The sequence below is a fragment of the Mesoplodon mirus genome, assembly GCF_964341445.2.
Source record: "Mesoplodon mirus genome assembly, chromosome: 3".
In the NCBI taxonomy this organism is placed as follows: Eukaryota; Metazoa; Chordata; class Mammalia; order Artiodactyla; family Ziphiidae; genus Mesoplodon; species Mesoplodon mirus.
Genome location: NC_138978.1, coordinates 48,433,944 through 48,455,407, shown reverse-complemented (window position 1 = coordinate 48,455,407; position 21,464 = coordinate 48,433,944). Strand labels below are relative to the sequence as shown.

Here is a 21,464-nt window from a genome sequence, read left to right as displayed (position 1 = left end):
GAAGAGCCAGTCTGTAGAATCTGAGGGAAAGACTGATGAATTTGACTACATTTAAACTAAAATTTAAAATTTCTGGGCTTCCCTGGGAGTGCAGTGGTTAAGAATCTGCCTGCCAATGCAAGGGACACGGGTTCGAGCCCTGGCCCGGGAAGATCCCACATGCTGTGGAGCAGCTAAGCCCGTGCACCACAGCTACTGAGCCTGAGCTCTAGAGCCCGCAAGCCACAACTGCTGAGCCCACCTGCCACAACTACTGAAGCCTGCACGCCTAGAGCCCGTGCTCCGCAACAAGAGAAGCCACCACAATGAGAAGCCCGCGCACCACATCGAAGAGTAGCCCCCGCTCACCACAACTAGAGAAAGCCCGTGCATGGCAACGAAGATCTAACACAGCCAAAAAAATAAATAAAAATTTCTACACCACAAAATAAACCATAAGCAAGGTAATAAATAAATAAACCACAGACCAGAGATAATATTTCAATGCATATAACCCACAAAGGATGCAAAGCAAGTGTACATGTAGGATGCCTACCGATTATGAGAATAAAACCAAGTATAAGTTCTGGGGGAAAATGAGCAATTCACAGAAAAGGAAACCCAAATGGCCAATAAATATATGAAAAGATAGTTATCCCTACCTGAAATAAAAATTTAAACAGGATATTATTTATGTCCATTATTTTAGCAAGCATACAGACTGGCTTGTCTTCATTCATTCATTCAATTAATTCAACAAATATGGAACACTTACTCTTCTAGGCACTGGAGGTACAGTAGTAAATAAAACAGACAAAAATCCCTGCCCTGAGGGAGTTTATAATCTAAGTTTAACAATAGACAAAGAAAATAGGTAAAATATCAGTACATAGCGTGCTAGTGATAAATGCTAAGGTGAAAATTTAGAAGCAGAGAAGAAAGACAGTAAATGTTTGTGTAGGTGGGTGGATTTGAAATTTAAAAAAATTTTAAATTTATTTGAGTAAATGCCTGAAGGAATTGGGAGCAATACATATAGGTATCTCAGGGAAGAGCATTTGAAACAGAGCTCAGCACGTGCAAAGGCCCTGGGGCAGGAACTTGCCTCATGTGCTCAAAGAACAGTGAAGAGTCTAGTGTGACTGGGCCAAAGTGAACAAGGGTGTCTAGTGGCTGAGGTCAGAGGGACAGTGTGGAGGGGCACATCATGTAGGGTCTTGTAAGCAAGTGAAGACTTTGGCTTTTGCTTGAGTGAGATGCCATCAAAGGGTCTGAACAGAGGAATGACCTACTCTAAGTCAGCTTTTCATGAACACTGATACCACCTGTTGCCAAGAATGTGGAGCAAGGGGAACTTTTGTATAATGTGGGTGGGTATGTAACTGGTGCCACAAATTGGAGCAGTTTGAAGATGTTCATACCCTACAACTTAGCAGTTCTACTCCTAGATAAATAGTCTTAGAGAAACTCACATATATACAAGAAGGCAAGTAGAAGAATATTATTATTCATTGCCTCAGCATTGCTTGTAATAGCAAATATTTAGAAATGACCAAAATATTCATCAGCAGGAGAATGGATCAGTAAATTATGGTGTGTTCATATACGGAATTCTGTAGGTTTTAGAAATGAATGTGATCTATAAGCATCAACATGGATACATCTCAGAACGATAGTCAATTAAAAAAAAAGCATGTTGTAGAAGGATATAAGTAGTATGACAGCATTAGAAAGAGTTGAAAAAGAGGCATGATGGGTATACCAGTGTTTTTTTATCATTTGGGGGCTTTTCTGTATGTTAGAAATATTTTATAACATAAAATGCACAATACAAACTAAATTAACGCTCCCTCCCACCCCACCCCATAATTAGAGTAGGAATTTGGCAGGAACGAGGAAGAAAGAAGACAGAATGAAGCATTGTGGCAGGCCTGGTGGTTGTGTTTCTCTAGAGGCCAAGCAGGTGGTTGTGTTTCTCTAGAGGCCAAGCTTCCTGTGTGCCTGAGTGCACCAGAGGCAGCAACTGTGTCTGTCACACATCATTGTGTCCCCAGCACCAGCCCAGGGCCCAGAGGATAGTAGGTATTCAGTAAATAATGGCTGACAGGATCCGATAGTCTCTGCTTTCTAGGTATGGGTACTATAATATTTTGACCACTTGTGGTCGCATGCTTTGATGGTCTCAGCCCATCAAAAACACGTCAGTTTTGTTCATTTGTTCAATAAAGCTTTTGGGGATTTTAAAATTATTGTTGTTGGTTGTAGGGGTTTTGTTGTTGTTGTTGTTAAATATTTCATGTGTTAGTCACTCAGAATAATACAGTGAACAGGATCTAATCCTTGGCTATATCAGAGCGCCTGCAGGCTAGTGAGTAAATGGCACTCCTTGGGAAGCTGATGTTGGTGACTCTTTGGAGCCTCCCAGTCAAGTGCTTGTGCTCCCTTTCCCACCTTAAGGAAGCAACTTGACTTCGAAAAGTGCTCATGCATTTCTGCTAGCCGTCTCCCCCAACACAATAATTTCCTTAATTTTATATGTCAAGGTGCCTGCGGTTATCCGCAAAGATATTGCAGAATATTAGTGAAATTGAAAAAATGAAATTCATAAAATTTATTGAAGTCTCTAAATTTAAAAATTGTATTTGTTCTAATAGTCCTTTTTCTAGATGGGGAGAAACAAGGATGGTGTTCATGAAATGAAGCGAAATGATGAAAGGGATTTACAAAGCATGGTGCACTCATCCACTTAGTGGAATTTTTTATAATCACTAAAAAAGAATTAGCTGATTTTTATGAATAGCTATAGTAGAATCTCCAGAACATAATAAGGTGGAAATACATATGCTTGTTAGAGTTTGTATAAAGTGCGTGCACACAGACACACACACACACAAATATGCATTTGCTTATATGTGTATAGGAATCTCTGGCAGGATTCACCAGAAACTGGTTACAGTGGTGAGCTCTGTGGAAGCAAAATGCATAGCTAGGGAACAGAGAGGAAAGGAATTTTACTTTTCTCTGTATTCCCTTTTTGTGCCTTTTGAACACTGAACTATGTGCATGTATTACTTTTTGATTAAAAAAAGAAAGAAATAAATAAAGACACACACACACTGTGATTTGTTAGATTAAACGAACCCTTTCCTAAAGTGTTCTGCTTGCCCTACTCTTCCATTTAGACAACAAAGGACCTATTTGATTTAAAATATTTTTCTCTGGCATTAACATTTGGTACTTATGTAAAGGAAGTAACCTTTGCTTCCTGTTTCCTGATGGTGAAGGTTTAACAAAATGTCCATAAATTTTTTTTGATGATCCTCCAATAAAAGAAACTATAAGCAAATCAGTGTCTTTATTCATCTAATCATGGAAGGTGTTTTGGTCTGTGCATTTCAATCCCCCTTGTCTTTAAGGCAGCTAATTACTGAGTTGCATGTTTGACCTTTTAAAAAAGAAAATCCCCACTAAACGAGTACTGATTCCATCTAAAATTCCTTTTCTCTTCCCTTTAGATTCCATCTAAAATTCAGATTCACCTCACATGAATAGGGTGAGGGAGATAAGAAATTATTTTGTGAGAGCCTAAAAGCTGGTTCTTCATTTTCTTGTCTGAATTTTCTGGTTTGCTTTGCAGGCCCCTTTTGGATATGTGCCACGTTGGTCTTTGCCATAGCAATTAGTGGGAATCTTTCCAACTTCTTAATCCATCTGGGAAGGAAGACATACCATTATGTGCCCGAATTCCGAAAAGGTTGGTGAATAGCTTGACTCATTTGGAATGCTGTTAGTTGGTAACCGTGAGTTCTTTTTACCCACTGAGCTCTTAGACCCCTGTCTGTCGGTCCTGCAGCCCTTTTTTTTTTTTTTTTTTTTTTTGCTGTACGCGGGCCTCTCACTGTTGTGGCCTCTCCCGTTGCGGAGCACAGGCTCCGGACGCACAGGCTCAGCGGCCATGGCTCACGGGCCCAGCCGCTCCGCGGCACATGGGATCCTCCCAGACCGGGGCACGAACCCGTATCCCCTGCATCGGCAGGCGGACTCTCAACCACTGCGCCACCAGGGAGGCCCTTTGCAGCCCTTTTTTAAGGGCTCAAAATTAATCATCCGTCTATATAAATCCACATAGTCTTTTTATTTTCTATTGTGCTAAAATATATATAACCTACAATGTACCATTTTAACCATTTTTAAGTGTACAGTTCAGTGGCATTAAGTATATTCAATATTTTGAATCCATATACTCTTTTGGAAAACTGTAAGGCAAGACCCCATAGCAATCGGAATTTATCCAAAGAAAAATGTACAAAATAAGTAAAAAGCAGTGTGCATGAAAGTCTCCATTGTAGCATTATTTGTATTATCCAAATGTTGGAAACAATAGGGGCATTGTTATTTAAGGCATGATGACTCAACTAGCTGGGGCTGTAGCCATTAATTATGAAGCACTTAGAGCAACATGGAAAACTCATAATCCAAACTTAGGCCAGGGGCTTCCCTGGTGACGCAGTGGTTGAGAGTCCGCCTGCTGATGCAGGGGACGCGGGTTCGTGCCCCGGTCCGGGAAGATCCCACATGCTGCGGAGCGGCTGGGCCCGTGAGCCATGGCCGCCAAGCCTGCGTGTCCGGAGCCTGTGCTCCGCAACGGGAGAGGCCACAACAGTGAGAGGCCCGGGTACCACAAAAAACAAACAAACAAACAAACTTAGGCCAGTGCTGTTAGCAACTTTGTTAAAGAGAAATTTACAAATGGTCAGGGCCTAGAAGGGAAAATGCAGGAGTGAACGTGTCCTAGTGATGGGCTTGTGGATGACATTCTTATTTTAAAACGTCCTTTCTTGTGGCAGTATTGGGTAGCTGGGGGAAAAAAACCAAACAGCTTTGAGGGATTTGCAGATGTCAGCCACCCCAAGTTGGAGGTGTTTGGCTCTGCAGGAGATTGGCCTGAGCCACTTTCTCCATTCTCTCCTTCCCTCCCTCCGTCCCTTCTGTCCTGATCTCCTGTTGAAAGGCTGTATAAGAGCATGGGCTCGGGAACCAGGCCGTCAGCTTCAGGCTCCAGCTTCACTGTTCACTACCTTCTACCTTGCTGGGCAAATTATTTCATCTCTCTTGGCCTCAGATTCCTTATCAGTGAAATGGGAATAAGAATACCTATATTATAGGGCTATTGTAAGAATAAAGAAGTGATGTATGTAAAGAGGTTAGAATAGTGCCTTGTACAAAAAGAGTTCAGTAAAATTAACTATTGCTATATATGTATGTACACATATCTGTGTGTCTGTAGAGAAATGTATTTACCTGTGTGTATGTCCATGTAGCCTTCCTTTCCTCCCCTCTACCCTCCATGCCCATTTTCCCTTCTTCTCGCCTCCATTATGGAGTCAGACCTGGATTCAGTCCCAACTCCATTTGTCAAGTAACCTTGGTCTAAGTTTAACTCAATAAATGTTATCCATGAGCTATCAGTATGCCTTCAAGTAGCTCAGTGGTTAAGTAAAGAAAAACAGGTAAATGGATATTGCTGTAATAAATAATATGTGTTAATTTCTATATCAGAAGTCTGTAGAGGTATACTGGCAGAAAAGAGGAGTGAATCACCCTGCCTGAGGGTGTGGAAGCTGTGGGGGGAGGGGGGAGGGCAGGGGTCAGGGGTCCTTGTTTGTTCTTATACTGTTTGGCTGGGCATCCCAGTATCAGGGAGTCATGGGATGTATGTGCCAGTAAGATAGTCGTTGACTCGATCAATAAATATTTTTCCATTTTATGTAAAGATTATAAGTCACACATCCAAGGTCATGTCCCGCTTCTACCACTTATTAATTATTTGACCCTAATCAAACCACTTAGCTCTCTGATCCTGTTTCCTCATTTCTAAAATAAAGATAGATTATATGAAATAATGTGTTTATATACAAGTTAACAATATAAAAAGCTTATTCTTGATTGGGCATTTATTATTTATCAATCAGTGTTCTAAATATACGTGTTTTTACTCATTGAATTCTCCTAATAATCTTATAAGGCAGTGTACTATTATTATTCCCATTTTACAGATGAGAGGCAGGAAGGTTAAGTAAACTCACCACCCAGGTCTACTCAGCTGTCAGGGGCAGAGCTAGGATTAGAGTCTGCACATACAGTCTGTAGCTCTGACCGTTGAACAACGTTACCTCTCAGTAAAGCACTCAGTGTAACGCCTGACACCCAGTGGACAGCTGTAGTCACTGTAGCAGTTCCCTTCCCCTCCCTTTAGTTATTCAAGAAGAAGGCAGTATATCAGCAAAATTACATTTGGCTTAATGCTGGAGTTCCCCATGTGAAAAAAACTGCTCTGGGAGCTGAAAATGTTTTGGACAATCACATATCTTACCCAGAGCCTGACTGTACTTGCTAGGAGTGCCTTTGTTCTTGCCAAGAGCGTTCAGCGGATCACCTGGTGACTTTCATCTGGGAAGGGCTGGTGTTGCAGACTGAGCCGTTTACGATCCTCCACTCCAGAAGAGGGAGGACGAATCCTTTAGGGCGTGCTGCTAGAGGACGGGGAGGCAGGGACAGTAAGTAATACACTGAGCGTTGCTCCTCTGAGGAGCCGCTAAGTAGCATTTCCACCACAGAGACCGAATTATGTAAAGAAGAAAGTGGAACTGGAGACTATTCCAAGCAATTCATCGGTGAGCTGGAACTCCCTATTTCAGAGACAGAAGGAACTCTAAGTAGCACGTAGAACAAGTTAGTCTGAACCCAGGTCATTTTCATAAATTTGCTAAAGAAATCAGTGTCAGCTCTTGTTATGTTAGGAAGGAAGATGTGTCCTTCCAAGGGGATAGTTGACTTGTATTTGATTGAAATGTTCTGTGTATTTACACTCTTGCAGTGTGGCCCTCGGAAGTATTTCAGTTGCATGATTCAGTTGTTTAATGCTATTAGTTGTTAGTTATTAAGTGAATTATAGAAACCATAGGAAAGACTACTGGTCATCACCACAAAACACAAATGCTAAAGGGGCATGGATTCAGCACATTTATAGAGCACCTACTGCTTGTTGGGTACTGTGCCAGGCTCAGGGGTTGAAACCGGTAAGACACGATCCCCTGATCCAGTGAGGCAGGTGGACACTCCTGCAGGAAGTAAGTCCAGCAGGTACCGGAAGTGCCGTGGCAGTGCATTAAAGGCTTGGTGGAATTAAAACTTGTGTCCTCTCGCCCTCAGTGTCCATCGCAGCCACAATCATCTATGCCTACGCCTGGCTGGTTCCTCTTGCACTCTGGGGTTTCCTTGTGTGGAGAAACAGTAAAGTTATGAACATCGTTTCCTATTCATTTTTGGAGATTGTGTGCGTCTATGGATATTCACTCTTCATTTTTATCCCCACGGCGGTAAGTACCACACTGATTCTGAGTGAGGCCCTATTCTTAGTGGGAAATTCAACCAGCATCATCATTTCTAGCCTAACACTGATGTGCATCTGAAAAATACCCCTTGAATTTAGAAGTTTAGTGGGAATGGAGGCTGGAGAGCCAAGTGCTTTCCCTGGATCTTGAGCCCTTTGTTAGGAAAGCATTCCCCTCAGTCTGCACGCTGGTGGCGTTTCTCTGGGCTGTTCTGGGAAACCCGAGTGGCAGTGAAGGCCCAGCTGCTGACAGGCTCCTGGGCCTTTATGAACACGTGTGCCTGGAACGAGCAAATGCCTCGCTGAATGCCTCCCCCAAGCCCTCCCCACCCTCCTTTTCTTTCAGATACTGTGGATCATCCCCCAGAAAGTGGTCCGCTGGATTCTAGTTATGATTGCCCTGGGCATCTCAGGCTCTGTCTTGGCAATGACATTTTGGCCAGCAGTTCGTGAGGACAACCGGCGCATCGCATTGGCCACAATTGTGACGATTGTGTTGCTTCACATGCTGCTTTCTGTGGGCTCCCTGGTATGGTCTCATTCCGATGCTCTTCCGGTGCGCTTTAGATGCAAATGCTAAGACCTCAAACTGTTAGGCACCACGGTTCTTTAAAAATTGGCTCCATGAAATAAATATCGTTTTAAATAGACTGTCCTAGATGAGAAATAATAGTCATGAGAATTTGATTATAATCTCTAACTTCACCTAACTTCTGACGTTTGGTTGAGATTTGGTGTCTGGCCAGAGGAAGTAGGGGTGGATGAGTGTCTACATATAGAGCTGGGGAGCGGAGGGTCCGGGGGGCGGGTGTTCTACCTCTGGATGCTTTTACTGGTTTTCTGCACAGACTCAGAGTTTTGAAATTCAGCTTTTCATAGGTAGAAAGCTCGAGAATGAAGTCAAAATAGGAAAAAGTTATCTTTAAGATGAACAACATTTAAAACAATGTTTGAATTAATGTGTTTAGGTATCTTTTTAGAGAAACCATGTGCTTTTGAGTCAGGCCCAGATTGAAGACCAGCTGTGTCACTCACTGGCTGTATGAGCTTGGGCAGGGAACCTAACTTCTCTGAATCTGAATTTCTTAATCTGTAACATTGGTATAATAGTTCTTGCCATAGAGGGTTGTTCTGAGATAAAATAAAATAATACATATAAAGCACTTAACATGGAATTTGTCCCATAAATGCCCATAAATTAGATCCCTTTCCTCTGATCCTAAGGAGACATGTTCTTTGTAATTTCTGTACACATTGTGTGTAAAAATTGCTGCCCATGGCCTTAACAAGGCCTGGTATAGGTTTTTAAAAAAATCCAAATCCAAGAATGTTAAGGTCATGGCTGCCCACAGGAAGATGTTCACATAGCACATGGCCAGACCCTTGGTCAGGCTTTGCAGTTACAGGAGTAAAGATTTCTTTGGCACTGTTTGATCTTGAATATTTTCTGTAGACAACCATGGTCTCATTAAGTGCTTTAATAAGATCCCAATACTTTATCATTGAACAAGTCTCATAAAAAGTGCCAAGTTCTTGGTTGACATGCATTTTACATATGCCTAAGCTTTAACCCCTTGAGATAGCAGAGTGACACTATTAATGTCTGGCACTTGGAACCTCTGGGCTGATGCCTAGAAATGCTGCTGTGACCTTCCTGTGACCCTCCCGTCTGCTGAGGAAGAATGTGCTTTGCAATGTGACTAACTCTCGTGCTATAATGCCTCTCACTGGCGTCTTCCCATCTCTCTTTTGAATTTTGAGTGTGTGTGTGTGTGTGTATTATGTACCTTGTTAAGAAGTTGGTGAGGGGAAGGAGGCAGGAGAAAGGCATTGCTGTGTTCGGTTCTGTAAAGAGTAGAGAGGAACAAGGCAGATGGGGCTATGGAGCAGGGAGGTGTTGTTGTTATTAACACGTTTAATTTGGTACCTGTGGCCAGGATCTTTTACCTCCTATGCCTACTCCTCCATTTTGGGGTAAATGACACTGAAGTTAGGGTTTACCTGCCCATCTTGCTACTCAGGAACTTTCTAAAAGAGCATCAGAATGAAGTAGAAAGAGCACTGGGCTGGGAGCTGCTTAGCGTTGAAAGCCTAGGCTCTCAGAACTCAGAACCTGGGTTTCCTCATCTGTCAGGGAGATTCATAGTTCGTGGGCTTTTGTGAGACTCAGTGAAATGGCTGTGAAAGCCCTTCATATGCTGTGATAGTTCCTTCGGATGTAAAGAAGTTATTAAATGAGCCCTGTGTCATCAGAAACTGCCAGGGCCACTCTGCTGCCTGTTCCTCCGAGTGCCCCAGTAAGAGCGGTCCCAGGCCACAACTCTAGGGACAGTGCCCTTTCATTGGTGCCCCTCCCTGGCATCTTCCCATCTCTCTCCTGAACTTCTTACACATGCACACACGGTTGAGAAGTTGGAGGAGAGAAGGAGGCAGGAGAAAAGACATTGCCCTGTTCAGTTTTAAGGGACTCAGGGGAGCGGGGCAGCTTGGATGGTGGAGCAGGTAGTTAATCGCAGGTGTAGGACTGCTTCTTGGATGGGAGGCACAGTTTTCTTTCCTCGAGGAAGAGAACCATTTGTTTAGCCAGGGGCCCACTGGGTCTGGGGTTTTGTTGTCCACACTGGAGATGGCCTCCTCCTTTCTCTTACAGAGGAGATGCACAATGCAAGAGGGCAGAAACAGACATTAGGAGATGGGTTTTAGTCTCAGCTCCATCACTCCCTGATTTTTTGCTTATTAGTTCACCCCTCTGGACCCCCACCTCCTCACTTAGAAAAAGAAGTAAAAATGTTACCACAAGGATGAATGATATGTACAATTATTATCACTGCAAAGGCAGGGAGAGGAAACGACAGGGGAGTTACTTGAGCTGAGGGGCACTGGCTGAACCAGACAGCTTGGCCTTCTCACTGTCCCCTGGGGAACACGAATTGGTGTTTTTGCCTTAGTGCAGTGAAGCATATGACAGCCCAGCACCTGCTGTGGGTCCCTCGGTGCTTGTATACGATCTCTAAGTTGGTCCTGGAACACACCTGGCAGGGAAGCTAAGGAGGCACTAGAGGTTGCATCCTTGGCTGGTATGTTTGGAGATGCACAAACCTATGTTTGAGGTGGTACTGCTCCGAGTAGAGGGTCTGTGTCCTAGTGTTTGTGGAATTATTTTTATTTTCGTGGATCATTTTTTCCAATCCTTTCATTTAACAGATAAGACTTGTCCAAAGTCATAGTGTGAGTTCCTAGCAGAGCCAGGTTTAGAAGCTGGGCTTCCTGGCTTATTCCACCTGGTGAGGGTTTCCTCCAGGAACCTGGAAGATAGTCGTTGTTCTTGCATCCTGGGGGCTTCTTGGCTCAGTGCAGCTGCAAGATAACTGGAGGGGCCCAACGCTAGTAGCATGGCCCCTGCCCCTGCTCGGGTTAGGGACCATTCTTCTCCTTCCTTGGAAAACAGCCCCTGGAAGGGGCCTTGGGGAGGAAGGCTTTTAAAACTACTAGAATTGCCCAGGGGATGTGACAAACCAGAGGGAGTCTGCAGCTAGGAACTTTTTGAAATGGTTTGTTGAAGACTTAACTCGAAATAGGAATTATACTGGGGGAAACTCCAGCGTGTTGTGTTGGCGCCCCCTTCTGGCTGATAGCAGAGCTGGTGAGATGGCTCTTGACTTGGTGGCTTTTTATCTTTTTTACCTTCCTGAGGCCCCGGCTCCAGGGGCCAGTCATGCGCAGGCAGTGGTCCCTGATTTACTAACAGGTTCACCTGTCCTTCGAACAACCCAAGTTCAAGGCTAGTGAGATTGGTATTTTCCTGGGCTCACGTTAGGCTTCTCAGACCCTGAAACAGGTGGGAAGATCCTCCCTGATGTTTTTCCGTTTTCTACCTCCTTCTGAATTTTGATAGTTAAATTGTAGATGGTGAGTGGAAGCACTTATCAAACCTTATTTCCAAGTTGAAGAATTAAGAGGTAAAGCCTGCCTAGCACTTTCTTTGAAAGGTCTTTACGGGGAGCCGACTGGTTTTGCAGCAGTCTACCTTGGTTCAGTTCATTAAGTACTGATTGTTTACACAGTGTGCCCGGCCCTGTGTGAGGGGCTGGTGATGCAGAGACAAGAAGGACACGATCTTTGGAGGAGAGACTGTGGTGATTAACAGCTTGAGCTTTGCAGTCAGAAAGACCAAGCCTTGAGTCCTGGCTGCAGCACTTGCTGCCACGTGCACCTAATCGAATGGCAGCCTCTCTGAGCCTCAGTTTCTTCATCTGTCAGATGAGGGTAGTGATAACAACCTCACCGAGTTGTTAAGAGATTAAGTCATAGGTAGCAAGTGCTTAATAAATGGTAGCAGAATTTAAAAAGGCAGTATCAGTCGAGGAAGAGACAGAAACAGAGACAGTTCAGTGATGACCAGTGCAGTGGGGGAAGTGTAGGGGCCACGAGAGCCCAGAGATACTGTCGGCATGGAGTCTAGGACACGCACCTGGACCGTTGTTTATTAACCACCCTCATGGGTCTCCTTTTCCTGTAGGCCTACTTTTTTGATGCACCAGAGATGGACCATCTCCCAACAAGCACAGCTGCTCCAAACCAAACAGTTGCAGCAGCCAAGTCCAGCTAAAGGGGAAAGTGAGAGATTATCTTTTCATCTTCTCGCTATGAGGTATAGTAAAAATGGGCAGGGGCATCAGTCCTGTTGCTGTTAGCATCAAGCGCTGAGAGGGCCAGGCCCTTCTATCTGTCTGCATGATTCAGCGTGGTGTGCGTGCACACGCATGTCCCTGTGTGTGTCCCTCTTGCTGAGGCTTCCGTTGGGAAGTAGACTCATCTGGCTTTATACATTTGGGAAACACGAGCTCTCAGATTCTTCTGTAAGAGGAGTTCCTGCCTTTTGGCTCCAGCATCCCCTCTCCCCTACTCCCTGTCCCCTTCCCAGCAGCACAGCCTGGGTTTGTTCCATTTGATTACAGTCTAGTGGTTTCCTGTCCAGTTTCTCTGTGACTTCTCAGGCTGGCCTCAGACCCTGAGTGTGACCGCTCTTGAATTACTCATGCAGTTCTCCGAAGCTTACCAGTTCTCATGCCCAGTTTGTTCTTGGGCCTCTTTGATGATTCCACTGTTGGTGGTTAGCTCAGAGGGTCAGAGTACAGGAAAAAGACCCTGTTCCTCCATGGCTGGTCTCTCGCCTCCCTGTTCCACCTCCTCTGTGTTCTGAGCCTGCAGCCATGCTGAGCTGCTTGCCGTCTCCAGAACACATCCTGCCTTTGCACTTGCTGATCCAGTTGTCTGAAATGTTCCTTCCCTTCCAGCAGTCATCACTGACCTGTGAACCCATTACACCCTATATTATGCATCACTTTATTAGTGGTGCTCGAAACACCAGTCACTCACTGTCAGTGTGTCCATCTGCTTATCCATTTGTTCACGCATTTATTCATCCATTTGTCCTCCATGTACTAGGGTGTCTCCCCATAAGAACAAGGAATGGGTATTTCTCTGTTTCTCCATTGCCCACCACATGACGTGGTATACAGTGGGTGCTCAGTAAATGTTTGTGGAATGAATGAATGAAGCCACACTCTGCACATGATCTCACTGTGGGCCAAGAACCTTTACTCTATATTGTAATCATGGGCTGACCTTTCTGCCCAAGCTGCTATCTCCCAGAGCAACAGGGTGTGGTGCAATGACCAGGGCCTTTAGAGTCAAACAGAATGAAAATCCCTGCCCTACCATGTACTAGCAGTGTGCCTGGGGCAAGGGGCTGACTCTCTCTGAGCCTCAGCTAACTTACTATGAAATGAAGATGATACAGTCTACAGGCATACCTCGGAGATATTGTGGGTTCGGTTTCAGACCACCACAGTAAAGTGAGTATTGCAGTAAAGCAAGTCACATGAATTTTCTGGTTTCCTAGTGCATATACAAGTTATATTTACACTATGCTGTAGCCTATTAAGTATGCAACAGCGTTATGTCTAGAAAAGCAATGCACATACCTTAATTAAAGTATCAATACTTCATTGCTTAAAAAATTGCTAACCATCATCTGAGCCTTCAGTGAGTCCTAGGAGTAGTAACATCAGAGATCACTGATCAGAGATCACCATAACAAATAGGAGAATAATGAAAAAGTTTGAAATATTTCAAGAATTACCAAAATGTGACACAGAGATGAATGCTTTTGGGAAACTGGTGCCAATAAACTCGCTCAATGTGGAGTTGCCACAAACCTTCAATTTGTAAAAAACAACAATATCTGCAAAGTGCAATAAAGTGAAGAACAATGAAGTGAGGTATGTGTGTGTATTATATTATAAGATTGTAGTAAAAGTAGAGATCATGTTTATAAAAGCTCCTGGCACATAGTTGGTGCTCAGTAATAGAATCAAGCTGCTGCTCCTCTGAAAGGGGTTAGCAATCTGTGCTGAAATTTGGTGGTTCTTACTGACTTTACTGTCACCCTTTATTTCCTTTTTGTAAAACAAATGGAGATTTTCCCTCTTAGTTGAGGAATTTAGGTTGCCGACCCTGCAAGGTGACAAGATGTGATTGGTCAAACAGAGGCCTCTCCGGTTGCCTTGTTGGCGCAACAGTCAGCCTGGCCAATGGCGTGACTAGGAAACCACTCTAAATGTCAGAGCCTGATTTCTCCGCTTCCTCTCTTCACATTATAGGTGATACTAGAATCAAAGAAGGTCAGAGCCCTTGGAGATGGGATGTGTTTCCCTCCTCTTTTTAAAATAAGGAAGCTGAGGCCAAGAGAGGACAGTGCCCTGCCCAAGGCCAGATTTGGTGGCAAACTAACGTGTATATCACATTCTATGTTACAAAACACTGTCCAGGTCACTCTCATTGGCCGCTCTTACCAGCCTTGTTGTCCCCATTATATGGATGAGGGAAGCTGGGCTTTAGTAAGTCTGAATTGACTAAGATCATCCCTCTCTTAGAGGCAGAGCTGGGAATCAAACCCAGGTCTTAGGGAACCAATTCCTGAGGTTTTTTCCACTTTCCCACATTTTAGGCTGCTGTTCTTTTTTTTTTTTTTTTTTTTTTTTTTTGCGGTACGCGGGCCTCTCACTGTCGTGGCCTCTCCCATTGCGGAGCACAGGCTCCGGACGCGCAGGCTCAGCGGCCATGGCTCACGGGCCCAGCCGCTCCGCGGCACGTGGGATCTTCCCGGACCAGGGCACGAACCCGTGTCCCCTGCATCAGCAGGCGGACTCTCAACCACTGCGCCACCAGGGAAGCCCCTGATGTTCTTTTTACCACAAAAACTTGCAGGTTCCCCTGCTGACCTTTGGCTCTTTTGGGGGTGGGGAACGCCTACTTTGCTAATCTAGATGTCTCCACACTACTTTGATTGCACAACCTGTCAGTTAAGAATTTGAGGACTGTATTATCTATTTCTGCCTAACAATATTGCCACAAACCTAGCAGCTCAAAAAACACACATTCATTATCTCACTGTCTCTGTGAGTCAGGAATCCGGGCATAGCTTTGCTTAGTTCTCTCCTCCTACTCCTTGCTTAGTACTCTCACAAGGCTGCACTCAAAGTGTTGCCTGCGCCGGGGTCTCGGCTGAAAACTGGGCTGGGGAAGGATCTTCTTCCGAGCTCACATAGTTCTTGGCAGGATTCAGTTCCTTGTGGCCTGCCAGACCAATGGCCTCCTTGCTGATGGTCCGCTGGAGGCTGCCCTCAGTTCCTTGCCACATAGGCCCCTCCATATGAGGACTTTTACTTCATCAAAGCCACAAATGGAGATAATCAACAGAGACTGTTAGGAAGATGCAAGTTACCGTCTATGTAATGTAATCACAGAAATGACATCCATCACCTTTGCCATATTCTTTGGATTAGAGGCAAGTCACAAATCTTGCCCACACTCCAGGGGACAGGACACATCAGAGCATAATAAATACCTGGAGGAAAGGATCATTAGAGGCCATTTTTATTTCTTAATTTAATTTAATTTAATTTTTCAGCTTTATTGAGGATGAACTGACAAAATTGTAAGATATTTAAAGTGCACATTGTGATGATTTGCTATACATATACATCATATGGAGGCCATTTTAGAGTCTCTCTGCCATAAGCACACACCTTTAGTGACACGTTTATATTTGAAGCATTTACAAAGACTGTTGTCAATCCATATAGTAACTATTAAAGCTTAATTCTTTATTTTTTGATGAAAAATAAATATTGATAGAAGTTCTAATATTTTGCTTCCATTACCTCAGTGGGTTGTTTTTGGAGCCCACTGCCTTAGAATGAGCAACGTGGTAGGTTGTTTGCGTTACTGTTTTTTTTTTTCCTTCAGCTAAGACAGCAAAAGAGATGATTTATTGTAACATGTTACATTAAGCCACAACTGAGAATAGAACTAGTCCAGTATGTCAAAGGTCCAGGGCAAAGGACCAAAAGGGACCGTTTTGATACGAGCAAGGTGGGTCTCTCAAAGGCGGTTGAGGCGATCAGAATGGCCATCGATGTTCAGATCCACTGAGACAAGTTCTAGACAGTAGGCAAGCAGTCCAACAATTTGTACCAGCGTCCCTGGCCTCTGGCTTCCCTTGTTTCTGCTCCTGTGGCTTCCATGGGCGTACAAGTTTACTTGGACCTCTGCCTCATCTTCTCTTGCGCTTCAGCCTGCGCATTCGCTTCTTCCTCCACTTTGCTCTTATGGCGCGGAGGTTTCTCTGAAGATGGCGCTAAGGCCAAGAGACTGCATTACTGTTGAATTGTCTGCACACTTGTCCAGCTCATCCTGCAAATGGACTCCATTGAGCAGAGAAGGCCCCAGAGCAGGATGGATCTTCATCTGAGGTCCATGGGGAAGGGACTCTTATTTCACTTGGACTCCCCGGTCTTGGCCTAATACCCTACCTGCCTAGCATAGACAGGGCGAGTGCCTCGTTAATTGAGTGGGTGGAGGTGACTTTGTAAGATTCAGGCAAGAGTCAGGATATGGGCTTTTACCAGAAGTGCCTTGGCTCACCGAGTCCTGGATCATAATTTACTTAAATTACATAAATTACATAATTTACTTCCTCACTCAATGTTTATTTGAGGCCACTTTGTGGCCTCTGTGAGCTGGGCACTGGGGACCTGCAAAATCAGATAGAGTCTGCCTCAAGGCGCCTTGGTCCATGGGTAAAACAGCTCACCAGATAAGGACCAGGCGGTGGGCCAGGCTGTGTGAGAAGTGCCATGGCCAAGTTGTGAGTTGATGGGCACTGTGGGAGCACGGAAACACTGACTCATTTGGCCTGGGGGAAGGCTTCACAGAGGGGGTCTTGCGTGAGCAGAAAGCAATTAGTTACCCGTTTTTCTGAAAAGAGTAGTCAACTTCCCGTGGCTTTTGGGAAAGTGAAGACGTAGGCTGTTCATTGAGACACAGTGATGCACTGTGGGCTCACATCACCTAGACCAAGAAAACCTGAGCTCAGCTGCAGAGGGACAGAGGTGGGGGACACAGTGGCCACAGCTGCCTCGCTCTCTGCCTTGCCTCAGAATACCTGACATCAACCTGGAGAGGGGCTCTCTCAGCGTGCTCCTGGGCTGAGACTTCATACATACAGTTCCTTCCATACATTTTGGTTATGAAGGCTCCAGACCAAGTGTCCCAGGTGCTGTACACCTTCAGAGAGTCAGAAGCTGGCATCTTGGAAGATCCTGGCCCTTAGGGCCCTTGTAGACCTCCCATCCCGATTTACACAGATTTGGTACCTATGGGATTTGCTCAGATCTATAAACTTGGGTGTCAGTGTCTCCATTTGGGTATCAAGTCTCTAAATGAGATAGCGACGAACAGTTTCTTCAGAGCCTCCCTGGCAGAAGCATCCATCGCTTTGCCAATGAGAGGGCTGTCCAGAGCCCTGAGCGCTGCAGATTTATGAGCTGGCTGTGCCTCCCACTGTAAGCTGTGGAGTCCCAGCTTTCACTGGAAAAGAATGACTTCTAATCTCACAGATAACTTTCCTCATGTAAATCTGTGCAGTGGAAGGCTTAGCCTGGAAGGGATTACTGGGAAAGCATTAACCCCTTCTTTCCCTAGAACCTCAGGATCACGAGGGAGCCTCCAATTACTTGTAATCAGGGAAGCTACCTCTACATAAGTCATTGAGACATTATAAAGAACATCTGGCCTCTTTCCTTCCTTCCTTCCTTCGTTCTTTCTGTTTTATATTAACTTATCACCTGAGGGCCAATGCCATTTCTTCTCTGAGCCAGGACCCTGGTGAACCTAGGGAGTCTTACTTTGGCTTGAGGGACGGAGTATCTGAAGGACTGTATTCAGATTGGGGCTACCTTCCCAGGGGCAATGACAAGTGGCTCTGTCCAGAGGAGGATGGCCAGCAGGTAAATATACTGCAGTGTGATAAGGGCTTTAATAAGGGATGAGCAGAGGGCTTCAGGAGACTCCTTTGTAATTAAAACCCTCCTGATTCGATACACAGGGTTTATATGCAATTATCCTTTCGCTCACGTCAAGAGTTCATTTTATAAGCCAAAGCTTCAAATGTTCTTACTAGGTTTATACACATCAGTTCTTTTATTCTGAAATCAGCTTTAACTCAATGAATGCTGTAATCCCCTTTAACACAGTGTCCAAACCGCATGATCTCACACCATAGCTAACACTGTTTTCTACAGCCCCTTATTCTGTTCCACACCATGTCGGGAAATGTCCCTTCCCAGAGAATCCATTTTCAGTTCCTGGGCTATTTCTTTTTCAGTTTTCTTTGTTCCCTTTCTTTGAGGAAAATTGGGAGAACCTGGGATGGTAAGTGGGTCAACACAATAACTTTATTCTTTTATTTGACTTATTTAGTGGAAACTTTTAAACATAGACAAAAGTAGAGTGAATAGTATAATGAATCCCTATGTACCCCTCCCCTCTTTCACTTTCAACAGTTGTCAACTCATGGCCAGTCTTGTCTCATCCATATACCCATATATTCCCCACCTCTTTCCCCTGTATTATTTGGAAACAAATATAGAACATCCTATTATTTCATCCATAAACACTTAAATTCTGTATCTATAAAAGATATTCTTTTCAGGGACTTCCCTGATAGTCCAGTGGTTAGGACTCTGCACTTTCACTGCCATGGGTCCGGGTTCAATCCCCAGTCGGGAAATAAGATCCCACAAGCCGGGGGCTTCCCTGGTGGCGCAGTGGTTGAGAGTCCGCCTGCCAATGCAGGGGACACGGGTTTGTGCCCCGGTCCAGGAAGATCCCACATGCTGCGGAGCAACTAGGCCCGTGAGCCATGGCCGCTGAGCCTGTGTGTCCGGAGCCTGTGCTCCGTAATGGGAGAGGCCATAACAGTGAAAGGCCTGCATACTGGAAAAAAAAAAAACAAAAAAAAACAAACCCATAAGCCACGAGGAATAGCCAAAAATAAATAAATATTTAAAATAAGAGGCTAAAACAACCTTTAAAAAAAAAGATACTCTTCAAAACCTAACCATAGTACCATAATCACATCTTAAGAAATAATAACTCTTGGGGCTTCCCTGGTGGTCCAGTGGGTAAGACTCCATGCTCCCAATTCAGGAGGCCCAGATTCGATCCCTGGTCGGGGAACTAGATCCCGCATACATGCTGCAACTAAGAGTTCACATGCTGCAACTAAGAGTTTGCATGGCGCAGCTAAGAGTTTGCATGCCACAACTAAGGGTCCACATGCCGCAACTAAGAGTCCACATGCTGCAGCTAAAAGATCCCATGTGCTGCAACTAAGACCCAGTGCAGCCAAAATAAAAAATAAAAAATAAATATTTTTTAAAAAGAAATAACTCTAATATCAAATACATTTCAGTGTTTGAGTTTCATATTGCAATTGGGTGTTGTACCTCTTAAATGCCTTTTAAATTATAGAGTCCTACTTCATCTTTCTCTTTCTCTTTGCCACTTATTTGTTGAAAAATCATTTATCCTATAGTTTTTCACTGTCTGGATTTTGCTGATTGTTTCTCTATGGTATCATTTAACATATAGCTCTGTCCTCTGTTTTCTGTTAATTGGTGGTTGTATCTAAAGGTTTGATCAGATTCAGATTGATTTTTGGGGGGGGGGCAAGATTCCTTGATATGTGCTGTAAAACCCTTCCATCCATAAACTCATAATGTCTAATTATCTCTCTGTCTTTTTGATATTAGTAGCCATTAATAAGCAATGCCTAGACCCATTAATTCGGTAGGGGTTTCAAAATGGTGATATTTCAGTTCTATCTTTCCTTCTTTATTTATTTACTAGAATACTTCTTTAATAAAAATTTCCCTTCATCTGTGTGGTTCCAGGGATACAGTTTATATTAGAAAAGCAAGATAAATGATTTTTTTCTCTCTATTTACCTGCTTTCAAAATAGTAGTTGGCTCACTAGGATCTGCAGCAATGACCAATTAGTTTCAGTCCATTGCAAATACCATGCTTATTGATGCTCAAATTGTTCTGTATTTGGCCACCGGGGACCTCTTCAGGTTGACCCCCAAGTCCTGTCGGCACGACCCTAGGAGTCTCTGCTAACTGCCTTGTTATCTGTTATGACCAAATGTTCTAGGCTCACTGTGAACTTTTCCTGTCCCAGACCCAGACCGAACCATTTCTCTGAGGAGTCCTGGTTCCATTCAGGGAAATAGTATTTCCAGCTCACAACTTGGGTGCCAGTGGTGCTCACTGCAACTGGCTTCGTCAATGTTTTCAGGCCTTTTCAACGTTCAGAGCTCGGAAATATGATTGCTGTTTGCTTGATAGAACGTATGTTGTGCGTTCACACTGATACTTCCAATCCCTGTTTAGTACGGTACTAAACTGCTTGTACCTTATATTCACATCTCCTTTCTCCTGTGCTGAGGCTCTCATTTCTCACTGACCCCATCAATGATAGAATTGGGCTATCACATAAGTACTTACTTGTTTTATCCCACTGTGCGCTTACAGGGATCTAGTGGTAAAAGTACCAAACTACCTCTAACTACTGGAAGTGGTACTTTAAAATCTGTGAAGGGAATTCCCTAGTGGTCCAGTCGTTAGGACTTTGCACTTTCACTGCCATGGCCCAGGTTCAATCCCTAGTCGGGGAACTAAGATCCCGCAAGCCATGAGGCACAGCATAAAAAATAAATAAATACTAAAAAATAAATAAAATCTTTCAAGATTTTTTTTTAAGTTCTGGAATATGCTTTTCCTTCCCTTGTCTGCTTGGAAACTTCCTATTTATTCTTCAGGGCCTACTTCAGATACTCTGTCCTTGGTGAAGTTTTGCTTTACTTCTCCAGGTAATATTACTTACTTATTTCTCTGGGCTCCGCTACAGTTCTTTGTATGTTTCTCTATTGTGGCCATTTTCTTATTAACCATAACTTCATAGACTGAGAGTTCCTTGAGGTCAGAGATTTATTTACCATTATAGCCCCAGCACTCAGCAGGCATTTGGGGAAAGCTTGATTTTGAACAAGCAAGGGTTATATACATACCATGTGGCACTCAAAACTTTCCTGGGATCATTTGCCAAGCTATTTAGAAACTCTTGTTCATTCATTGAGGACCTACTCTCTGCTAGGTGCTGGGCTACTGGTGAACAATGGAGATAGGTTCTTACCTTCCCAGATTTTACAGCCCAACTTTATATCTCCTGTATCACACAGACTAGCAGACCTTGCTGAGTTAAAAAGAGAATCATGACTTTGGGAACTTCTGATTGGAACACCCCAGATCAGGCAATGGTGATACTGTCCAGACTTGGTTGCAGGGATGGGGCCAGGAAGGGAGTAGGGCATGCCCCAGGGGGCCACCATGGTGGGGAGCCAGAAGTGGCCAAGGAGGCCTTACCCAGGTCTTAGGCCTGGAAGTGGCGAGGGAGCCCTGGCTGATGGTGACATTGTGGGCCAAATCTTTCCATATTTATGAAAATAAATCTTTAGTGCCTGCCCTGTGGGCTGGTTTGTCCCTACCTTTACTTAGCATTTCAGAAACCAGAGCCGATGTTTACCAGAAGGCCAATCAGGACTTTAGGTTCTTTCACTCCAGCAAATTACAGCATCCACCCTTCTGCAACCACTTTTCACAGCTATTTTGTTGGCAACTTTT

General features: G+C 44.2%; 1 protein-coding gene across 3 annotated transcripts in view; it reads left to right on the top strand.

The window, feature by feature from the left end:
* The window catches only part of YIPF1 (Yip1 domain family member 1), a 36,250-nt gene that overhangs the window by 12,849 nt on the left and 1,937 nt on the right, over positions 1-21,464 (top strand). For 2 of the 3 annotated variants that reach the window (XM_082614901.1, XM_082614902.1), the window contains 3 exons: positions 3,617-3,733; positions 7,192-7,358; positions 7,719-7,901. In XM_082614901.1, coding sequence (XP_082471027.1) covers positions 3,617-3,733; positions 7,192-7,358; positions 7,719-7,901 — 467 coding nt within the window. Of the gene's footprint in view, positions 1-3,616; positions 3,734-7,191; positions 7,359-7,718; positions 7,902-11,891; positions 12,024-21,464 lie in introns of all 3 variants that reach the window. The other variant, XM_082614903.1, reaches the window with a different exon arrangement.